The following is a 21,837-nucleotide window of genomic DNA, read 5'->3' as shown; positions in this document are numbered from 1 at the left end:
CATTCTGCAATTTGGTGCACTCAATTTCTCTCTAATTAAGCTCAAAGAATTTCAGTGGGAATTTTCTCAATGGAAGAATTTTCAAAATCTCACTCATTGCTCTGAGAAATTCTCCATAAAACTAGAAAAATATTCATGGAGGAGTTATCCAGACCGAAGCTACTGTAGCCTTGGACAAAAACTTCAAAAAAAAAAAAAAGATGATAACCATAAAGCAAAATCACTAACGTTCTTTCTTCGATAATCTTATAGACGCACACACATCTCTCTCTCTCTCTCTATATATATATATATATATATATATATAAAATGATGACTTTAAAGTTCAATCTCAATAATCAAGCAGTAGCATTTTATCACGATTGCTACATCCTAATCCCATTATTCATAAATGACAAAAAAAAAAAAAAAAAACTTTTTCTCTTCATAATACATGGCTTTAAAGTTCAACCTCAATTAATCAAATGAGGAAAATAAGTTTCCTCAACCATTGAATTATAGGGTTTAGATTTTAAAAATGACACGAATTACTGATTTTTATCAGCTCACAGATCATTAAGTTAATTTAAATATTTTGTTTTTGTTTAAAATGATGTCATGTCATTTTTTAAGAAACAATTCTTGGTTTTCATTTAACTATCTCGACTGAATTTAACTAGGTAAATTAAATTATAAATTATTCAGATATATTACTTAAATTTAGCTATACCAATATTAAAACCAATTTAAATTATAATTTGATTTAAATAAGTTTTTAAATGACGAGCTTATCACATGAGGCCGTGTTTATACTCATGTATCGGATCATCCTTGTACGCTTGACTCGTATGGTAAGCAAGTATATTCTTCGATTCAAAATCCAAGTAAAAAACTGTTAGAATTGAGGGTTCTTTTTTTTTTTTTTTTTTTTTTTTTTTTTTTTATGAGTGCCCTAACTTTGTACAACAAAGCAAGGATTAATTGGGCCTAAAGCCCATCAACGAAAAACTATCTAGTAATTGGGGCCTAGCTTCAACAAAACGCAACCCAAAATAGAAAGCCCTCCTTTAAGGCCCTTTTCCGTGTTCCACTCGAGCTGACATTCCCGCTTCTTCCACTCTTCTCTAGACTAGCCCCCTCCCCCTCCCTTTTCTTCTCCTCCAATCCATCAAAAAGCAAGAAAAAATGTCCCCGCCGCCAGAACTGGTGTCGAAAAACAGATTCTTAGGGTTTCTAATTTGGCAAACCTTCACTTCCACCACCATTTACTTCCTCACAAAACTCTTCCTCCTCGCCTTTTTTACCACTCCCAAATTTTCACCATCCCAACTATGTTTTTCACTTCTCAAGTTTTTTACTTTTACCTTCTCTAACCTCCTCTTCTCCTCTTCTCTCTCCATCCTCTCCTCTCCACAATCTCTTCCCTACGCCTCTCCTCTCCAGCTCGCTGCCGGTCTCGTCCGCTTTGCTTTTGTGTCGTCACCGGCGGAGCCTGAGTTTCGCCGTCGTGCGTTGGTTTCGGCGAGATTTGTGGTGTTTGTGGTGGTTTCTGGGATATCTGGGGCTTTGTCAGTGGTGTGTTTGTGTGGTTTTGATGGGTTTGAGTTGATTGCGAGGTTAGGATTTAGGGGTTTTGTGTTTGGGGTTTTGTATGGGTTGTTTGATGTTTATAAAAAAAGATGGGTTTTGGAGTTTCCGATCATTCAGGTTAGTGACTGTAGCTATTTTTTTTTTGCTATGTTTGTTTTGCTGATAAAGTTTTGATCTTAGTATTTGAATTGGATTGTTATTGAAAATGAGATATGGGTTCTTGATAACGTGGAAGATCAATGCAAGTGAGTGTGACATTTTGTTAATGTCTGTAGTTTTTTTTGAAGATTTTTATGCTGGGTTGGTTGTTAATGTGATGTTTTGTTTACAAAGTTGTATTCTTGATGCTTTTATTGGATTGTTATTGAAAATGGATTTTGGGGTTTTGATGATGCGAAGGACCTATGTAAGAATACGGGCTCTTGATAATGTGGAAGATCAATGCAAGTGAGTGTGGCATTTTGTTAATTTCTGTAGTTTTTTTATTTTACGATTCTTATGGTGGGTGGTTGTTAATGTGATGTTTTGCTTATAAAGTTGTGTTCTTGATTTTTGTTTTGGATTGCTATTGAAAATGGATTGTGGTTTTTTGATGCGAAAGACCTGTGTAAGAATAGTGACTGTAAGGTGTGTGTTGTTCTTGATAGAAGTTGTGTTTAGTAATTATAAGGTTGAAGTATGTTATTGAGACTGAGATTTGGGCTTTTGGTGTTTTCATAAAAATGACGAGTTCTGGATTTTCTAATTATTCAAGTGAGATTTGGTTGTTGTTTAATCGGTTGTTTTTTGTGTGATAATCTATTGGTGGCATTTGCTCTTTTAGTTATGGGATTTGTGATTGCTAATTTATTGTTGGCATTGTGGACAGCGTCCTATTTTCTACAGCTTCAAGATGGGACTTCCTTTGGCTATTAAACGAGCTTTAAAACTTTCAAATGTGGCTTACCTATTCTTAGCTGTGCTGCAAGTGTTTCTTCCAGAGCAATTTAAGAGTGGAGGGACCATGGGGCAGTTCATCACTGAGCAGATCATTCTGTATATTGGGAGCTTTTCTGTGGTTTTCTGTTGGGAATTGAGTCACCATTTACATCAGGTTGGTATAAATGTCCTTATTGTTTTAATGTCATCTGTTTTAAAAAAACCATTACAGATGATTTGAACAAGTCCATGAATCAAAAAGCCACATGACTTTGGCTTTCAAGCTTTATAGTTATCACTCTGAGCTATCTGATGTCTATTTGTATATCTTTCTTTACTGGTAAAAAACTGTTTATTTTTTCATATATATATATGTGCGTGTGTTTAGAATGCCCAGCACTTTGATGCATTGGAGAAAATTTAACTGAATGTCCAACCATATTTTTCTTGCCTGGACAGTTAAAGGTATTCACATAATTTAGTTTCATAAGGAAAGCTAAAAGAATAAAATAATGATAATTTTTTTTCTTTTTTTTTTTCTTGAGGAAGCTAAAAGAACACAATAAATGATAAACATCTTGGATTTCCAATGACACTAGTACAGGTTTGAGTTTTGAGAGCAGCCATTGAAGCATTCATCTGTCTTCAAATGCGTCCTCTGAATATCCTACTTCAATGAGAGAATGACTCTCTAATGGTCCTATCAATCTAAACATAACATAAAATAGCAAATCTTTGTATCAGTAGTGATTGCCACTCATTGAACCTTGTTCAAGCTGCCTGGATTTTTATCCTTTTGTTTTTTAAATCTTTATGGATCAGATTAGAAATATTCTTGCAATAGGGCACCATATGGAATGACTTTTTCATCTTATTATTTATTTCAGTCTGCTGCATGTGTAGTATGCACGACTTCCTTTTCTGGTTACTGCTTCCTATCATTTCTTACTTCTTCAATAGTAAGAATCCTCACTGTTTCATACCTGCAGTGAAAATAACTTGGCAGATGGCAATGTGTTTGTGTTATGGTGTGTTGCTTGGTCTGAATCATGGTGCAGTAGGTTTCGTGTAGATAATTAGCCACAATTGTCTTATCTTCTCCCAAACCCTACTTCTTTTGACACCCTGCTGTTACTGTGAAGGTGCTACACACAAAAAGGTTCTTATTTGCACCGCCAAAAGGTTCTGCTGCAGCAGAGACAAATCCCAGCGAGCCTCTCCTCGCAGCCCTTGAGGAGAGCATTCCAGATTCCCTTCCACAGTATCTTGCATATCTTGATCTGTGTATGGTTTGTGAGAATAATGTAGATACTTGGCGCCGAGCTGCATTTTTTGAAGAAACTGGTGAAACATACAAAAGAGTTGTTGCTGCATGCTTGAGGCCTTTGGAACAGCTTGCATCTAACTTGAGTGAAGGCTTGGAAGGTTGTTTTGTTGACAAGGCACACCAACTATCCAATCAATTGCAGTCGCCAACAGACTCTCAATGGGATTCAAGGCACTGTGAACCACTAAACAACTTCCAGGTATGGAACATTGTTGCTGATGACATTGAAATATTCTGCTTTTTGAATGTTTGTTGTAGTTATTTTACAGTTATTATATCCTAAACAAATCACTGTTACAGATGACATCGTCAATGTTTTAGTATATCAATTTTCTTGGTGGTAAGCTAATATCTATGTTTTTTAACTTTCATTTATAACGGTGTTGGCAAGCTTCTTGTCTGATGCAGCAAAAACTGTTGCAATGCATCTGATACATTCAAATAGAGTTCAAAATTGATTTCAAAATCAGACTGTAGATTTTTTTTTTGAGTATCTTATTGATGGAAGAAATCTCTTCTACTGCAGGTGGCCTGTGACTGAAAATTTTGCCACCTTATGTAAAAATTATTTTACCAGTGTGAATTCGTAGACAATTTAATAATGGTTTTCAATTCCTGCAGAAGTATGCATGGTGCGCCAGGGCAGTTGCCTCCTTGACTGCATGGTCGCACGAGGAGGACAGATTTGGGGTTGCCCAACTCACTGGTAGCAATGCTGCTGTTACCTCAACACTTATCTCTAGCCTGCTTGCTGTTGAAGCTTTCATGGGGAAGAAGACAAGCTTGCAACCCCAACACTTGATGGGGCCAGCTGCTATTAAATGGAATACTCCAAACATAGGAAGAAGAGATGTTGTGACAACGAAAAAACAAGGTGGTCCTCTACATGCAAAAGCTTATGCCATGGCTGATGTGCTAAGGACCTCAGTCTACAGCATTGTGTCTACTTTCCACGATGAGATGTTCACAAGTACCAAAGCAGGTCTTCTTGAGAAGGATTGGGTCCTTAAAAGCAAGCCCCTTTTCGGAACCTATGAGCTGCTTGCTCAGAAATTGCATCATTTCCTGGATTTTCGAGCTAACTAGCTTCTTGTTTTCTTGTAATTGGCATTATCCTCGTAATCCCCATTCCTCTAGTCATTAGAGGAAACAGCGTCAAGGAGACAAGCTTGTTTGTTCACCTGGATCTATTCACAAAGCTTTAACAGGTAATTTCAATTTTGCTTTGGAGGATAACTGCTAGTGTAACTATAAAATCACGCTGTATTGTTGGAAAACCTCCCAAGAATCAATCGTATTTTACTGAGTTGAGTTGCAAGATGATCTGAATCAAATGGTAGGGATATTATGGCTATTGAGTTTTGATACAAATAGGGCGCAAGGATAAATGTGACCTCTGAACGACAACTGTTAGAACAAATTTTCAGAAAATGCTTTGAACCTCCATCGACTTGAGATATCTGTAGTTAACATGGAGAGCCTTGGCAAACAACATGAGCTAGAGGTCTGAGATTTTATTTTCACGATTTCTTCGATATTATTTAGGACTCTCCAAATTAAAATTTGACATGAGCTTTCTCCCCATTTGATAATGCTTAATCATCTATATCATGGTTTTTATATTCGGTTTGAGATTGATCTGGTTTAGGATAACCTGAGATTGATCTGGTTTAGGATACAGGTTGTTGGGTTGCTGGATCTAAATCACCAAGACTGAGTTTGACTTGAGAAGTATCTTAAATTTAATCAGGTTAATTCATAGAATTATTCCAGTTTGGTTGGGTCAATATAAAAATTAATTTTATTTAAATTAAAACTCGGCTCGGTTAAAACTTTCATTTGCCGAGTTAATAACTTGTTATAAGGACCATGATTAAGCCCATTATCAAATACAATCCAATTAGTTCTTTTTATGTGAAACAGTAACACTTGACTCCTTTTTTTGATAGATAGGGATGACCAGATGAATAATTTATAAATATCTGAATATTTTACTTAATAAATAAATAATAGGGGTATAAATATCTATAACTCAACGTGTATTTACCTGTTGCCATCCATACTTATTGCAATAGACACTTATACACATATAATACATAGATTTATTTACACATCAATCATACCCTTTTATTACTTTTTTTGTTTATTATTAATGTGGGTATTTAGGATTATTAACGTGGATATTCGAGCCAATTTATACGCATCTCGACTAATCTCACAGATTTTAAAGTTTAATGACTATGTAAGTCTCCAGTGACCTTAAAATTTGTGAGACTCGAACTAGTAATTACTATGTAGTAAACTCAAAACCTAACCAGTTGAGTTATACCTTTTATTATGATTTGATTGTATTAGACTAGTTCTTGTAGCCTTAAAATAAAAAATAACATATTTAATCTTTATGTTTTTCAATTTATTTATAAGTTAGCACTTATATTCATGTTCTAATCTAATTTATTTACAGGTCATTTAATGCAAGCTATGCTTATGTTTTTTCTATCTATTTAAAAAAAAAAAAACTCCAAACAACACTTAATATCTTTTTAAATTGTGAAAAACAGAGTAAAGAAAAAAAAAAGTTAAGGTGAAAACCTGATTAAAAAATAGGGCATTTAAAAAAATGTACTAAACAGAGAAAGTTTAAACTATTAAATTATTTTTAATATTATAAGGACTAAAAAATTATTTTTAACAAGCTCTAGGGATCAAGTTTTTAATAAACTCTTGTATTTTATCATGACGATAGAAAAGTAGTACACGTGAGCAGGAGGTCATCACAAATTCCTAACATCACCTCACGCACGCGCGCATCAGGTGCGCCTCTCCTCTCCTCTCATTCAAATTTCTAAAAAATTAAATAAACCCCATTTAAACCTAATTTTCGATTCCGCTTTTTTTTTGTTTTTGTTTTTATTTTTATTTTTAATTTTCTCATTTATTTCTCTTTGAAGTCCCTCCCACCCCCGCTCTTTCTTTCTCTTCTTCGAAACCCTAGATTTCGCAATTTCCCTCTCTCTAGGGTTTCTCTCTCATTCCTATCCTCTTCTCACTTTTTCTCTCATATTTCTCTTTCCTTCGTAGCTTACCGAGCGAGTTGGATTAGTGGTAGTTTAGTTATTGAATTGCTGGATCTGAAAATTACTTAAGAGAATGGAATTTGGCGGCGGTCACCGGAAGAGAACCAGAAACGACGCTGCTTTTAATGGCAATGGTGGCCACAAAAAGAACAGACAAGGTAAGGTTTCACTTTCAATCCTATATTTGGTAGAGTTTGTGCTTAGTTAGTTAGGGTACTAAGGAACTGCACAGAGTTTACTAAACAGTTAATGACTCTGAATTAAATGAAAAATAAAAAAATAGGCTGCTAAAATGAACAAAATTTGTAGTTAAATTGAGTGTGCTAATACTGTTTTTGGGCTCGTTTCCGAGGGGAATTAAGTGTTCAATGCTGAAAAAAGCTTATTTTTTTTGTGTTTTTAGGTTAATTGTATGTAGTTTTAAATTTCTAGTGAAGTTTTTAATGTGGTTGGTGGTTTTTTTTTTTTTTGGGAATTTAATAAGTGGCTGCTTATGTTTATGTTATTATTGTTGCTTTTTGATTGCTCTGATTGTTGTTCCTGTACTTTGATATGTGAATTTGCTCGGCATTCCTTTTTTTCCCCATGAAATTGCTCAAAAGAAGAAAAGTAAAATGTGAGGTTGAAATCTTTTTGCAACTGAAGATTTAATTAGTTAATTTATTTATTCTGGTTTTTTCAATGGGTAATTAAAAACTTAAAAATATAAGATTTTAGACTGTCTTCTCGCTTTATTGTCTTCCCAGGGTGGGAAATTGAAAAAAGAAAAGAAAAGAAAAGAAAAGAGTGATAGAAATGTTTTGGGTGCCTTTTGGTTTTGAAAACTGCTATTGGATTGTTTTTTGTACTTGAATATTTAATGGGGCCAAAGAGCTTATCCATTTTGATAATATTTCAATAAAATTTCACTTGTTTGCATTGTTTGTATCATATAAAATCGTCATGTTATTGATGGCAATCAGAAAGAATAACATGTTGAGAGAGTTTCATAAAGTTTGAAGTTTAATAAATAACTGAAATCTTAACTGAGAGAAATTAATTAATTTTGGTGCAACAGAAATGGAGTCCTTTTCAACTGGTATAGGAAGCAAATCGAAGCCATGCACAAAGTTTTTCAGGTTCAAATCTTAACCTATCTAAAATAAATAGTCGAAATGCTGCTACATCTATTTGTAATCTGTATAAATTGTAAAATAAGCTCTCTTACACACTTTTTTTTTAATTTCAGTTTGAAATTAGTGTGATTTGGACTAATGAATTGGAAAGTTAAAGTTGTGGTACAGGTTTTCCTCTAATCATGATAACCAAGACAATTGAACAGAAACGGTTGATTACAGAGAGTACTTTTGGATAACTACTTGCTCCGACATATGTAAACTGAAAGAAGTTTTACAGGATGCAAAACCTTATAATGGCCACTTATAATTTGCTCTAATCTTTGCAAGTAAAAGGCGCCATACATTGATGAGTAGTTTGCAACTGGCTCATATAACCTGAAACAGGCTCCACATGACAGTTGAACATGAGCGTAATTCCATGTGTTATACACTCGATCATTGTTTTGCGGCTTATTTGATTTTTGTTTGTTGTGTCAATTTTCTTTCAAAGTTCTGTATGCTCATTACATTACTGATGAATGCAACAATCACGGTACGAGTATTATTTTTCCCTTCACATGCCTCCTTGTCAAAATAAAAAATTTCTTGGGATGAAATAATCTTTTAATCTTAGCTCTGTGTTGTGTTCTTTAAAATGTTTTCATTGCATTTCAATTGTCTTCTGTAAGAAAATAGCAACCTGATATTTTTTTTTCATTTGCTACATGTTGAAAGATTTTTTTTTGTTTTTTGACGGCAGCTGATCCATTGATTTCAGTATTTTATTCTGATGAACTTGATTAAATGAATTTGGGAAAGGATAAATTTGGAAAGATTGGAGGTGGTGAAAATATTTCAACATTTTGTATTATTTCGCAGATATTTTAGTTGGGAGGGGGAGGAAGGGTTGTGGGGGGGGGGTGTTTAAGGGGGATGGTATGGCATTGAGATAAGTGGGAGCACACATGAGAGTTGATTTGCAATTAGCATGATGTGGTTCTTGTTGCAATGAGTAGGAAATTCTAGATTTGGAGGACTCAAGTTATGTTGCTTTTAGTTTTAGGAGTTGATGCAATATTGATCTCTGTTACTGTAAATGCATCTGATAGAGCCACAGATATGTGATTTTTTAGTTTTAATGCTACTGGGCACAATCATTTGTTCTTTTAATTTGAGATATTTGTTCATTGTGTGATAGGTCTTTTGTTTTTTCAACTCTTTAATTTTGCTGCAACTGTTCTTTCTCATATTCTCAAGCCATTGATGTGTTCTATCATTCTGTGAGATTTTGTGTTTTCTCACGAGAACAAATATTGCACTTTGTTTTAACTTGCTGTTTTTTTTCCTGTGATGAGGGTAATCTTATTGACAATTGATGTTAACTTCTGTGTTTGTGTTAGATAAATTCTTCTAATCACTTCTTTTGAGGTCTTCCCTAACTATCTGTGTTTTGAATTAGATTTGTAATTTTGCTTTTCAAATTTGCAAACACATTGTCAATTTTTTTTTTTTAATTTTTTTATAGAGATTGGTTAATCTGCCTCACCTACCTGGCTGCAATGCTCTAGGTGCTTTGTTTGTTTTTATTTTTATTTTTTTATGCTTCACTGCTTGATTATTTTTTATTAAGGTTTAATGATTGGATCGGTGAAATATATTCTCTTTTAAGGTGGTGATTTATTTATTCAACTTTTAACTGTGTTTCTAAAAAAAAAAATATAGGATGGATATATTTTCATTATGCAAGTGTTGGTTAATTCATTTTTTTTTCTGTGTTAATTAAATTGGAATTTGTTCTAGATTTTAGTGGCATCAATGGAATGTCAATGAGCCAATGGATTTGGCTATTTTTTTCCAAATGCACGGAAACTTTTTCCCTGGTGCATCAGAACAGTCTTTGTTAAATGAAAGCTGGTTGCTCACTTTTATGCACCTTTCATTGACTGGTGGCACTCTGCCATGACATTCATTACCTCTTGCTGTACTTCTGCTTGGTTATTGTGCTTTAGAGATCTTTGCACAAGCTAATCATTATGTCAGTTCTCATTGTTGATTTGTTCTATGCCCCCCCCCCTAAAATAATTGTGCGCCTGTTTTGAATTTGAGTCTTGACATCTAATTTAATTCTCTTACAACCTTTAATTTGGTAATTGTAGCTTTGTAATTAAATACACTTGGTCTGCAGAAAAAGTTCTCATTGTCTGGTCATTTTTCTATGCTTCTGTTTTGCAGTACTTCTGGATGTCCATTTGGTGAGGGATGCCATTTCTTGCATCATGTTCCCGGTGGCTTCAAAGCTGTGTCCCAGATGCTTAATGTTGGTGGCAGCCCAGCTCTTCCACCAGCATCCAGAAATCAAGGTGTCCCAACCCTTTCTTATCAAGATCGCTCTTCTCCTCCATCTGTGAAGTCCCGTTTGTGCAATAAATACAACACAGTTGAAGGTTGCAAGTTTGGTGATAAATGCCACTTTGCCCATGGTGAGTGGGAGCTTGGGAAGGCTTCTGCTGCTCCATCATATGAGGATCCTCGTGCCATGGGGCCAATTCCAGGCAGGATGAGCAGACACATGGAGCATCCACACCAAGGTCATGGTGCTGCAGCCAGCTTTGGGTCCTCTGCAACTACTAAGATCAGTATTGATGCATCACTTGCTGGAGCCATCATTGGAAAAAACGGTGTTAACTCGAAGCATATTTGTCGTGTTACTGGAGCCAAGCTTTCCATAAGGGATCATGAGGCAGACCCTAAAAAGAGGAGCATAGAGCTCGAGGGTTCATTTGATCAGATCAGTCAAGCAAGTGACATGGTTCGCCAGCTTATTTCAAATGTCGGTCAAGGCTCTGGACCTCCCATAAAAAACCAAGCAATGCACTCTTCTGGTGGATCAAACAACTTCAAGACCAAGATCTGTGAGAACTTCAACAAAGGATCTTGCACTTTTGGGGATAGGTGCCATTTTGCACATGGTGCTGAGGAATTGCGCAAGTCGGGCATGTGACCTCCCTTTTGCCACCTTGTCTCTTTCATCTTCTTCTTCTTCTTCTTCCTGTGTTAGGACATGCTCTTGTTATAGCCTTTGCTTATTTGGCGTGGTTATTGAGTATTTTGGGATTCTAAGATTGACAAATGCCATCTCTAGGTTTTTCTGTTCGCAATTTTATTTATCTTTTCGTTCCATGTTTGTTGGTTGGTCTGCTATTGTTACAGAAGTCTCGGGACAATGCTTGCCAGGTTGAACTTAGGTTTTCTTTGCGGGACACATAGTTTACCTGTCTTTTTGCTGCCTCAATCGCTTAAACTTGGTCTTGCTGGGCTAATAAATGTTTGCTTAAATTAAATTGATTTTGGGATGAAATTAAGGTTAAAAGGAAGCTGGAGGATGAGGACACCCACCGTCTCTTATTTCCGGCAAGTGTAGAAATGAATACCAGCTTCTCGGCTCGGCACATTCTGGTTTGAACATCACTCTATGATAATAGCTTTCAGATCTGGCTTGCTACTGATTCAAATTATAGGGTTAATTACAGATCTCATTTCTCATATTATATTAAGAATTTTAATATAAAGAAGCAATGGCTCTGTAACTTTTAATCCTAAATGGTTTTTCTTCAAGGTTGTTACCTGAAGAGTACGTTAATGAATTAACAACTTTTATTTTTTATAGCAAAAATCAAATATTATTTTAAATCAAATGCTCTGAAACCAATTGTTGGGGAATCCGACCAGTAATGTATTGATAGTTGCTTATTGAAGGCTAAACACACTAATATAATATTTAACGTGATTCGACAAATCATTTGCTTTTATAAGAGATGCTTTTATAAGAAAGGTTCATATTATTAAAAATAGAAAAATGATACAATATAAGTATATGAAGGAGGAAGATTACTTCACTTAAACTCCACTCCCAGCTCACATTGCTGCTCTTGCAGCTCTTCTTTCTTTCTCTTTTATTCTCTTCACATACTTTCTCAACTCTTTTATTTTGCTCTCAAATAATGTTTTTATTTATAGGCATGAATGGTAAAACAACTTGGCTATAATTTATAGCACAAATGATGGCAGCACATGAATTGCATCATTTTTATCAAATGGTTGGTGCAACTTTCATTGTAGCTTTTTGATAACACTAACCTTATTTTTTAAGATAGGTGCACATGTTGTCCATTCATAGCAATATCCCAATATATATATATATATATATATATATATATATATGTTTGATCTTAATTTTCAATTATTAATTGATTTTTACATCAAAAATAAATATAATTTTCTTTCTTAATAATTTATTTATGAAAATCATCGTCAAATCACATCAATTATCTATTTGTTTTTTTAATAATGTTTAAGAATCGTCATTTGTTGCAAGTTTCATATCAATTTTATTTCTACAAATATAAAAACTAAAAATATGTACAAGTAGTACCCTAAAAAACCATAAATGAATATAGAGAAAGATTACATAATCCTAGATGCTGACTAGTCAATTTGAACACATAATTTAAAATGATGTTGCGAGTTAATTATACTATTTTTCAATATAGTTAATTTGTGCCAGAAAACCTATAGTTGTCCTTTAAAATATGAATTTATAAATAATCATTAATGCAAGTACGTACGTAATTAGCTATAGCTTGAAATTTGTTAGCTATAGCTTGAACGACAAATTTCTCATCATCTTGTGTTTTTTACTATAAATCACTACCGAAATGCTCGGAATATAAACTCTTGAAAATATAAATTAAATAAATTAAAGCCTCTAATTAATTATGAAAATCTAAAACATAGATTGTTTTACTACACTCTATTTAACTGGGGCTGATTTTTAGGAAATCCTGATATAAAATTGTATTTTCTTGAATCACTCTCACTCTCATTTTGCGTTCACAAGTTTAATTATGTTGTAAAAATCTTCAAAAGACCAACAACAACAATGATAATAATAATTGCCTTAACAGGAGATTAACCATGGACATGTTGATATATATCATTCTGGAACAATTTGTGATGGGGATAGCACGATGGTCGGAGGACCCCCTTCCTCCTCCCATGGACCGGGCAATGGGAGGACCACCGTCCCATCCACACAGGAGACGGGGAGCCAACCCCATGCAATCAACTTGAATAATAATGTGCTGAACCCTGCTGCTGCTGATCAAAATACTAGCTCCATGTTAGAAGTCGGTGGCTACTTCAACACCGATTTGCTTCCACCAGCTACCTTGAACAATTACATCCTCTTGGATTTCTGTGATGTTTTTTTTTTATTATTATTTTTTTCATTATTAAGAATTTATGTAATGCTTGCGGCACAAGGCATAAGAGAGAAAAGGTTCGACGGAGGGCTTGAGAAGAAGCTGGTGAAGGGTCGAAGAAGCGGAGTAGCTGTTCTATAAAAAGGCCTTTTGTTTTCGTATTTTCTATGTAATAAAAGCCTCACGGCTATTTTTATTTTCCAAAGCGCATGGTAGAATTAATATTAATAAATATATGAGTTATTTTTACCTTTTTCTTGTCTTAATAACATAAGAAATTAGTCGAAACATAGATAATATTCGAAAAGTACAACATCATGACAATTTAGCACTATCAATTTTCTCATTAGAATAAATATAATTTCGTTCACATTGTTTTAATGAAAATCATTTTCATCAAATAACAAATACTAGAGGTGAGAAAAATATCAAAAAACTGATTAAATCGAGAAAACCAGAAAAAAAAATAACTGAAAAAACTGAACCGTGAAAAAAAAATCGACCGGTTCAGTTTTGGTTTTTTAAGCTTGAAACAAAAAAAACCAAACCAAACTCAAACCGAAACAAAACTGGAAAAAAACCAAGATAAACAAAAAAAACCGAGTCAAACCAAAAAAACCGAGCCAAAACCAAGCCAACTGGCTTGAACCAGTTTTGTCCCTAAAAAACCGAACCAAACCGGTCGGTTTGAACTGGTTTCGGTTCAAGTTTGGTTTTTTTAAAAAAATATATTTCAGTTTAATTTTTTTTTTATAAAAACCAAACCGAACCGAAAGTGATGCCTCCTAACAAATATTCCCTGTTTATTTTTTCACATTCTTTTATGAATATATATTATTGGTAGAGAATTACACGTTAACTATCCTCAAGTTTCATTTTCAAAAATTTAAAAGATTATATATATAATTTGTCTAAAAAAAATTAAATATCAATTATATAAGGTTATCACAAGTCACCAAGCATATTGATGTAATCTTTCCCACTATTCAGTGAAAAATACATCAAAACAGGCTGATAGACTTTAATTACTCCAAATAAGTCATAATCTAACGAGTTCTTTATATCACGACATCATGGGATAATAAAAAAAACATGAAAACTAAAATATATATTTTTTAGCATTTTTTGTCAAACATTGTTAAGTGTTATAGAATTGGAGAAAGGCATAAAAGCTGAAAGGAAGAAGATGAAAAAATTGAGAATTTATTCACTAAATTCATTTTAATTTTTATCAAAATTTATTTCAATTTAAAAAGTTTAAATTACTGAATGGCTTTATAACGTTCACTGCTATAGGCTTAGTTTTTATTAATTTATTTTAATAAAATAAAAATAATAAAATTTAAACTCATAATCATTTAATTATTAAAATTTTACAAAAACATAAATTATTATATAAAACTTCAAGAATGACTTTATAATACTCTTAACAAATTTAGTGAGTGTTTTGAAACAAAGTTATATCTTCATTTTTTTAAAAAAAAAAATATTTTGAAAAAAAATATTTTTGATAGGTGATGTTATAAGAAATTTTATAATATTCAAATAAAAATATTTAATGATATCTTTTATTAGTTATTCAATTAAATTCATCTCAAATACAAAATAGGCACAAGAAAAAGAATGACAACCCACGTGGACATCTTAATACTTTTTATAGGTCATGGATTTGATTTTCTCCCATTCATTTGTTTATTTTAAAAAAAATAGATTTAGAAGGGTAATTAACTAGTAGAATACTATTAATTACTGTGTGCTATAATTTTTTTTGTAACAATGATAAAAACTCCAAGGATAGATTTATTTTTCAGGATAATTATTTCCATAAACAACTAATTAAAAACTGATATTATTAAGAAACTAATTAAACCATGAATTAACTGACCAAAATTCCCTCCCGCAGAAACTTTTTGCGAATCCACAAAATTGGCTAGCGAGGAAAGAAAAATGAGAAAACATGTTTTGTAAAACTGCCTTGAATACAACAAATCAAACCATATCATTTCCTATGTTTCATCAATTACTTATCTTCCTCTTCTTGGACTTCTTTGCATGGGATGGTAAATCCATTTTTGATAGGTTTGCGGGTGCGTTTTGCTTCTTTCTATGATGTTTAGAAGGCGTGGGTTTTGCATTGTCAACATTACCTTTGGAAGAGGAGTCACTTGCTGAAGATTTCGTCTTCGACTTCTTCTTGGACAAGTTTGGAGGACGTTTCTGCTTATTACTCTGAGGTTTGCTAGGCAGTGGTTTCGGGCTCTCATCTTCATCAGAAGAAGAGTCATCCGATGATTCATCTTCGTCAGAACTGAGTATGAGGTCCTCCACAACATCTTCATCTGAAGCTAGCTCTTCTTGGTGCTCTGCCTTTCTCTTCTTCTTCTCCTTCTTGGAAGGTTTAGCCCTGTAAACCAAGGTCGAGTGGGTCAGGGTCAGATTGATAACTTAGATTGCCAGGGGTGTAAATAAAGGCATCAGACTGTTAAAATTGATTGACGTCAATCACTGTGGATGATGATTTTGTTGAGAATTTCAGTAACTGTAGATGATCTTCAACATAACAAATATGGAACAATAACTCAAAATTGAGGGAGAGAGAGATGGGATCACTTACTCGGGTGTACCTCCTGGTAACCAGGAGGAACTGAAGACAACAGCTCCTTTCTCATTAACAGCATCATCATCATCATCTTTCTGGTATCTTGTTTCGGAAAACAGATGAATGCTCACCCACAAGAACACTGAAAATTTTGGCACATAAGGTGCGCACAAATCAGCTGTCTAAAACAATTAAAAATTTGTTTAAGGCATGAGAACACTAATTGGTAACCTGGATTCTGTCAATGAATCAATTCTTTGTCGTGCTTTTTCACGCATGGTTGCAACATACTGTGACAAAGGACTGGCCCCTGACTTCTTTTCATCCTGTAATGAATTAATTTAAGCACATCAGAAATCCTGATTTAACAATATGGAGACAGCAATTTGAAAAACAGGCCAAAACAAATCCTTGATGAACAAAGCATGGCTCTGTGTACAGAAGCAACGGCTATTTGTTTATGGAAAAACTTCAACACAGTGAAAAGGAAGCAACAATGATATGAAATAGCAATACCTCAAGAAAGGATGCTGCAGCAGGATCGTTTGGCACAAAAGTGATTGACATGCGCTTTTCATTTGTAAACTTGGAATTAGACTCAATCTGGGGACATGGATGAGCTAAAAAATCAGTACTGCTCAAGACCTTTTTGTTACATGTGATGTATTTATTTGTACACATAACAGTCATAAAAATGAATGATACAACAATCTTCCAACCCTAATTCAGACAAATCTATCTAAAGAAGACACATATGAATTATGCATAACACATACCCAACGAATAAGCTCCCTCATTTGTTTCCGGAACCTTTCAACTTTGGTAGTCTTGCAAAAGCTCCTCAATCGTGCAGCTGGAATGAAAGACAACTCAAAGAAAGCAACAGAATAGCTCCATTGAGCTAGATGTTCAGCTAGTTCCTCTACCACGGAAAACACACATGCCTCCTGAAATGCTCGTGTCTTCAGGGTAGACTTGTTCACCTAACAGAAAAATTCTCAAAAGTCAATATATTGAAAAGGCATACTTCAGGGGATTTTTGCCCAACATGAGAACAAAAACAATGTAAATTAACATTAAAACAGAAAATGTCAAACATACCTTTAATTCAGCACGCAAATCAATAGCTTTGCCAACACCTCCAGTGGGTGGCCTATCCAGTTCTTTCATCTCCAACATGTCTAAAAGCAGCATGGAAACTGGTATAAAAGTACCAGTAGAAGCAGCAATCCGATTGAGCATTCTAACACACCTCAATCTAAGGGGAAGGTATCGAGCAGTAGGAACTAGACGGGCAACCCCTGAAATTATTTGGGTGAGTGGATAAGCAAGAGGCCTGAGATCAGCTTCTGAGCTATAGGTACAGATAGCTCCAGTCCAAAGTTCAAGGCAATTCATGAACTTCCATTCATAAACCTTGCGAAATGAATCCTATAGAAACAGTGAAAGGCAAGGAGATGAATAAGTAAGCGAAATTTTAGCATCACTTTCAAGATAATTGAGAACTGCATAAATCATAATTTAAATCAATAAGAAGAAAAGAAGAAAGACTAGCATATTTCAAATTGCTTGATAGTACAGATGCATAGAATACAGGAAGATTGAATTCACACTTCAATACAACAGCCAAGCCTCAACCCCAAACTAGTTGGGGTCAGCTATATTGATCCTTTGATGCCATTCAGCTAGATGAATTCACACATCAATATTAAGATAAAATCTACCACCACATCAAATTGAATATACTGTAACTTTATTGAAAGGCACCTAATCCACTACCACATCAAATCAATTAGATGAACTAAATTCACCAATAGATTGAATAATTAAACAAGAACTCTTTATTTGACAAGGAAAATTTTCAAAATACCTTTGTTTTCATAGTAATTGCATCTCGTAAAATCATTGCCAACTGGCGGATGAAAACAAAGGCATGTTGATATGCAGTTGGCAGGTCCACCCCAAGAAGCTCTATGACACAATTTGCACGAAATTGAATATATTGTAACTTTACTGCATTTACATAGTGACAGTTCAAAACATAGGCTTTGTATATCCCTTTGAAGCAATCATCCAAACAATCAGATCCAATCCGAATGCATATGTCCCTTAAAAAGAAAAAGGCCACCAAAGGGAGGACACCTTCTCCAGTACTCCAAAAATGAAGGGCAACCTGAAACAAATCAAGGGGAAAAAATTATCACCTGCTCCAAAACGATGCCCATAAGACTTTAGTATTAAACTGATTGACAGTAACTCAAACCAATCCAACATCAACAAGGAATCAAAAGAACCCATGCCTCTTAAACACCAAAAGTCATAGTCTAGTGTCTCAGGTACTATCATCTAAAGTAAAAGAGTTAAGAAGCATTCCATTAATAGATATACACAATGAAAAGAGCGAGCATTGAAGATGGTCAAAATCAAATGATCTCAGCTGACTAGGGGTATTAAAGTGCACCAACTCCAAGACCACTCATCAGAACTGACACATTCCAGTGCAACTGATAGAGTGGTAATCAGAATAGTCACATAGAAAAATCTGAAAAATAAGAAAATGATGAGACAAGTTGTTCGTACCTTAATGTACTTCCTTAAGAGAGCCGGAAAGGCAACTAAAAGCACAGATGAAAATTTGAGACGGCGTAAAGTAAATGATATCATCTGTGTATCAGTCATTTGGTTCAAAACATATAGGGCATTCCCAAGATAAGACTTTGCCAGGTGGTGATAGTTCATCCATTTTTTTGTGTGCAGAAGATCATTTACAGTCTCTTTCTTCCCACCATAAGCAGGGAGGCCCAACACATTTCGAAGGATTCCATCCATTTCACTTAATACAAATAACATCACTTTATTGAATACTCTGCTAGACATAATAGTATACTTTGCTGAAGCATCACCACCTCCATCATCACCATAGTGGCATGCAATTCTGAAAGCTTTCAAAAGAGAACGAACAGCACTTATTTTTCCATTTTCTCGAACTGAATTACACCAGGACTCAACCAGTGCAGTAGTAATAACATTGTCAGATGGTTTCTCGTTTTTCTTTGCAATATCACGTTCCCTAATTTCCTCATCAACAAGCATATCCGCATCCTCCACATCTGTATCACCATCTTCCTGCACAAATTTTAACAGCATGATTGGGCCAGTTGATAGGTGATTTTCACATCAAAAATCTACGTAAGAGAATATTATGCATACTTACCTCAAAATCCTCATCATCAAATTCTAGAAGCTCCTTATCATGCTCTTCCAGGTACTTGAAAAAATCAGGATCCTGTCAAGAATTAATTTGTTAGCAAATTGTTCACAATCAACAAGGCATTAAGAAAAACAGAAGGTTCATTTCATTTTTTCCAATCGCTAAGCATTAACAATCTCCCAAATCCTTCAAATGCCAACATTCTACGTGAAATTGAGAACCTCAAGTACTCAAACATGAAGCATTGCAACCTAGTCTGCAATCAAGAGAATCTACTTCTCTCGATATTCAGCTCCTAAAAAACCCCATGCAAAAAGTCATCCAAGCACCCAGCATGACATTTCAGCTCAGCTATCCATTTATTTAACAAAACATATCATCCTTGGAGAATAAAGCATATCTAACCTTTTCCTTAAGCCTTTGCAACTGGTCTTTATGCTCTCTAGCTACCACTTTACCTGACTTCTTCGACTTCCTTCGACTTCTTTTCTCTTCTTCATTCACATCCTCTTCATCACTGGCCACATGCTCTAAATCCCTAACTGAAACCATCAATCACCAATAAAGAATAGGAAAAAACCCATCATCAAATACTCATAAACCTTCAACCGAATTGAAAAAACAAACAGAATAGCACCATCAGCCCATCCAAAAAATGAAAAAAAAAAAAAAACACAGAAAGCTTCAATCTTTTTTAATAATTCTATATATAATCAAGAAAAAACATGGGATTTTAACTTGGTAAATAATTCGATAATCTTAACCATGAAAAACCCATATCAAATTAAGATTAAAAGCAATAAATTTAACCATAAAAAAAAATACATTGAGAGAAAGCAAACCTGGGTATTCAACTTCCATGTTGAAACTGAATTTAGAAAGCTGCTCCTGTTGTTATCAGAAGAGAAAATGTTTATAAAAAGGTCAATAATTTGAAGAAAAACAGGATTTTTCAAGTTGTCTTCACTGAGCTGCTAAAACCCTAATTTTTCTTTCTAGAGGGGTTTATTCTTATTACCTTTTTTTTATTTGGGCCCACAACTGTGATATATATGTATACATATATATCTTCGATCAAGAAAAGCCCATCAAGAGAGAATGGGCTTTGGAATATATGTGTTTTTATGAGTTATTTTAAAATAAAGGATAAACTTGAATAATAAAGATTGCAAACCATTATTTATGAAGAAAACAATATGATAATTTTGCAAATATACTGTGGGAAAAATAAGTGTCATTTTTCCATAAATGATTCCGAAAAAATGTTTGAAAGCAGATCAAAACAATATTGTTTCAAAAATTCTAAAAACAATTCCAAAAAAATGATAGTTAAAATTAACATGTTGATTTGTAATTAATTCATAATTCAATCCATTGTTGTGTTAAGTCAATCTTCAGATTAATTCTTATAACCATGCAATTTTGCCTAACTCATGCACCCTTAATTCAAGGGAAAATAACTTATTTAGAGATACGCCTTAGGATGTGTAATTAATGAATGGGTAATTAATTAATAAAATGCATCCAACTCTCTCAAATTCTAATGTGCACACCACAAGTGTTCATCAGTTGAGCAATTCATTCAACACCTCCATGTTTTGATATTGACTAATGTGCCAGAAAATTGACAAATTGAATATTTGTTTATGTTGTGTATACACGTAGTTTTATCACTGTATAACAATAATTACTAGTGTAGGATGCGATTTTTTCTTCTTCTTCACAGCTTTTTATTATATATACTGAACAAAACTCTAAAATACATGGTGAATTTACTATAATAATAGACACAATTTAAAAATTTAAATTTACTATAGATTGCTACAATAAATTTAAACTCTTCTATCCTCAAGAAAATTTAAACACGCTTATTAATAGTTCTTTTGACTTTACACAAACTTTAAAATAAGTAACATAATTCTTTGCTCTTAGATAAGATAAAATAACTTATATGCATTCAAGGGTGTTTTGGTATTTTCACATTGATTTATTTGTTATTTCAAGGATTATAAGAGGGATTTTTAGTAATTTAACATTTATTTTTAATATTAAATTTCATAAAGTTATTGGTGCGTGTTTTTCACGCGCCAACACGTTGGTAGCGTCTGTGCCCTTTCAATGGCACGTGTAATGCCACTATTTATATGAGAATATTATTCTGCTATATCACTAGAAGTGTTGCAATAGGCTCTTCCTCCTAATGAGAAGCGTGTCAGTAGTGGTCCAATAGTTTGTTGCTAATGGTTGTTTATTCTTTCTTTTTCCTACTTTCCTCTCGTTTCCACTTAAAGTTCATATTTGTCTTTTTTTCTTTTGGTTTTTCAATTTTTGCCCTTATATTTTTTATTGCTTATTTTCATACTTAATCCTTTTAAAAAGTTTTTATATATTTTCAATTCGGTCCTTAAATTACAATTTCTTATATATTATTTTCACTAATTCAGTCCTTATTCTTTTGATTTATCATTTTTACCCTTGGATATTTTGTTAAAGTTTTATTAGTGTTCAACGTTATCTTTCAATCAAATTTTATGCTTGTTTTTTTTTTTTCAATTTAACCTTTATTCTTTTGATTTCTCTTTTGATTTTTTTTTTTTTTGATTTAACCCTGCAATTTAATTTTTAAATGCTCTCAAAATAATTTTTTATTTTGGTTTCCACCCTTAATTTTTAATTAAATTTTTTATGTGGTTGTTTATTTTCTCGGATACATCATTCGGTGTTTAATTTATTTGAGATTGGGTTCATGGTTTTTTTATACGGATCACAAGTTTTAAG

General features: G+C 33.7%; 3 protein-coding genes across 3 annotated transcripts; 2 read left to right on the top strand and 1 right to left on the bottom strand.

Annotated features, from left to right (window-relative positions):
- The first annotated feature begins 1,069 nt into the window (after positions 1 to 1,069).
- On the top strand, positions 1,070 to 5,132 carry LOC118049802 (uncharacterized). The gene is made up of 4 exons (XM_035059923.1): positions 1,070 to 1,686; positions 2,438 to 2,662; positions 3,630 to 4,013; positions 4,436 to 5,132. The coding sequence occupies exons 1-4, from the start codon at positions 1,165 to 1,167 to the stop codon at positions 4,898 to 4,900; spliced, it is 1,596 nt and encodes a 531-aa protein (XP_034915814.1). The 5' UTR covers positions 1,070 to 1,164; the 3' UTR covers positions 4,901 to 5,132.
- Positions 5,133 to 6,572: 1,440 nt separating this feature from the next.
- LOC118049803 (zinc finger CCCH domain-containing protein 14) lies at positions 6,573 to 11,166 on the top strand. The gene is made up of 3 exons (XM_035059924.2): positions 6,573 to 7,049; positions 7,949 to 8,009; positions 10,221 to 11,166. The coding sequence occupies exons 1-3, from the start codon at positions 6,965 to 6,967 to the stop codon at positions 10,987 to 10,989; spliced, it is 915 nt and encodes a 304-aa protein (XP_034915815.1). The 5' UTR covers positions 6,573 to 6,964; the 3' UTR covers positions 10,990 to 11,166.
- Positions 11,167 to 15,082: 3,916 nt separating this feature from the next.
- LOC118049804 (nucleolar complex-associated protein 2) lies at positions 15,083 to 20,082 on the bottom strand. Its single transcript, XM_035059925.2, is given in 12 exon segments — positions 15,083 to 15,653; positions 15,864 to 15,940; positions 15,942 to 15,990; positions 16,080 to 16,174; positions 16,365 to 16,451; positions 16,625 to 16,831; positions 16,950 to 17,279; positions 17,719 to 18,021; positions 18,429 to 18,974; positions 19,063 to 19,134; positions 19,465 to 19,601; positions 19,902 to 20,082. Coding segments are annotated over 12 exon segments (2,310 nt in total). The 5' UTR covers positions 19,921 to 20,082; the 3' UTR covers positions 15,083 to 15,265.
- Positions 20,083 to 21,837: the final 1,755 nt, after the last annotated feature.

This window comes from Populus alba, chromosome 1 (genome assembly GCF_005239225.2).
Source record: "Populus alba chromosome 1, ASM523922v2, whole genome shotgun sequence".
Classification (NCBI taxonomy): domain Eukaryota; kingdom Viridiplantae; phylum Streptophyta; class Magnoliopsida; order Malpighiales; family Salicaceae; genus Populus; species Populus alba.
Note: the sequence above shows the minus strand (reverse complement) of the source record. Positions and strands in the feature narration are given on the sequence as shown.

Coding starts and splice junctions, on each gene's coding strand:
- LOC118049802 (XM_035059923.1), top strand. CDS start 1,165: ATGTCCCCGCCGCCAGAACTGGTGTCGAAAAACAGATTCTTAGGGTTT. Junction 1,687..2,437: donor TGGAGTTTCCGATCATTCAG/GTTAGTGACTGT, acceptor CATTGTGGACAG/CGTCCTATTTTCTACAGCTT. Junction 2,663..3,629: donor TGAGTCACCATTTACATCAG/GTTGGTATAAAT, acceptor GTTACTGTGAAG/GTGCTACACACAAAAAGGTT.
- LOC118049803 (XM_035059924.2), top strand. CDS start 6,965: ATGGAATTTGGCGGCGGTCACCGGAAGAGAACCAGAAACGACGCTGCT. Junction 7,050..7,948: donor CCACAAAAAGAACAGACAAG/GTAAGGTTTCAC, acceptor TTGGTGCAACAG/AAATGGAGTCCTTTTCAACT. Junction 8,010..10,220: donor CCATGCACAAAGTTTTTCAG/GTTCAAATCTTA, acceptor TCTGTTTTGCAG/TACTTCTGGATGTCCATTTG.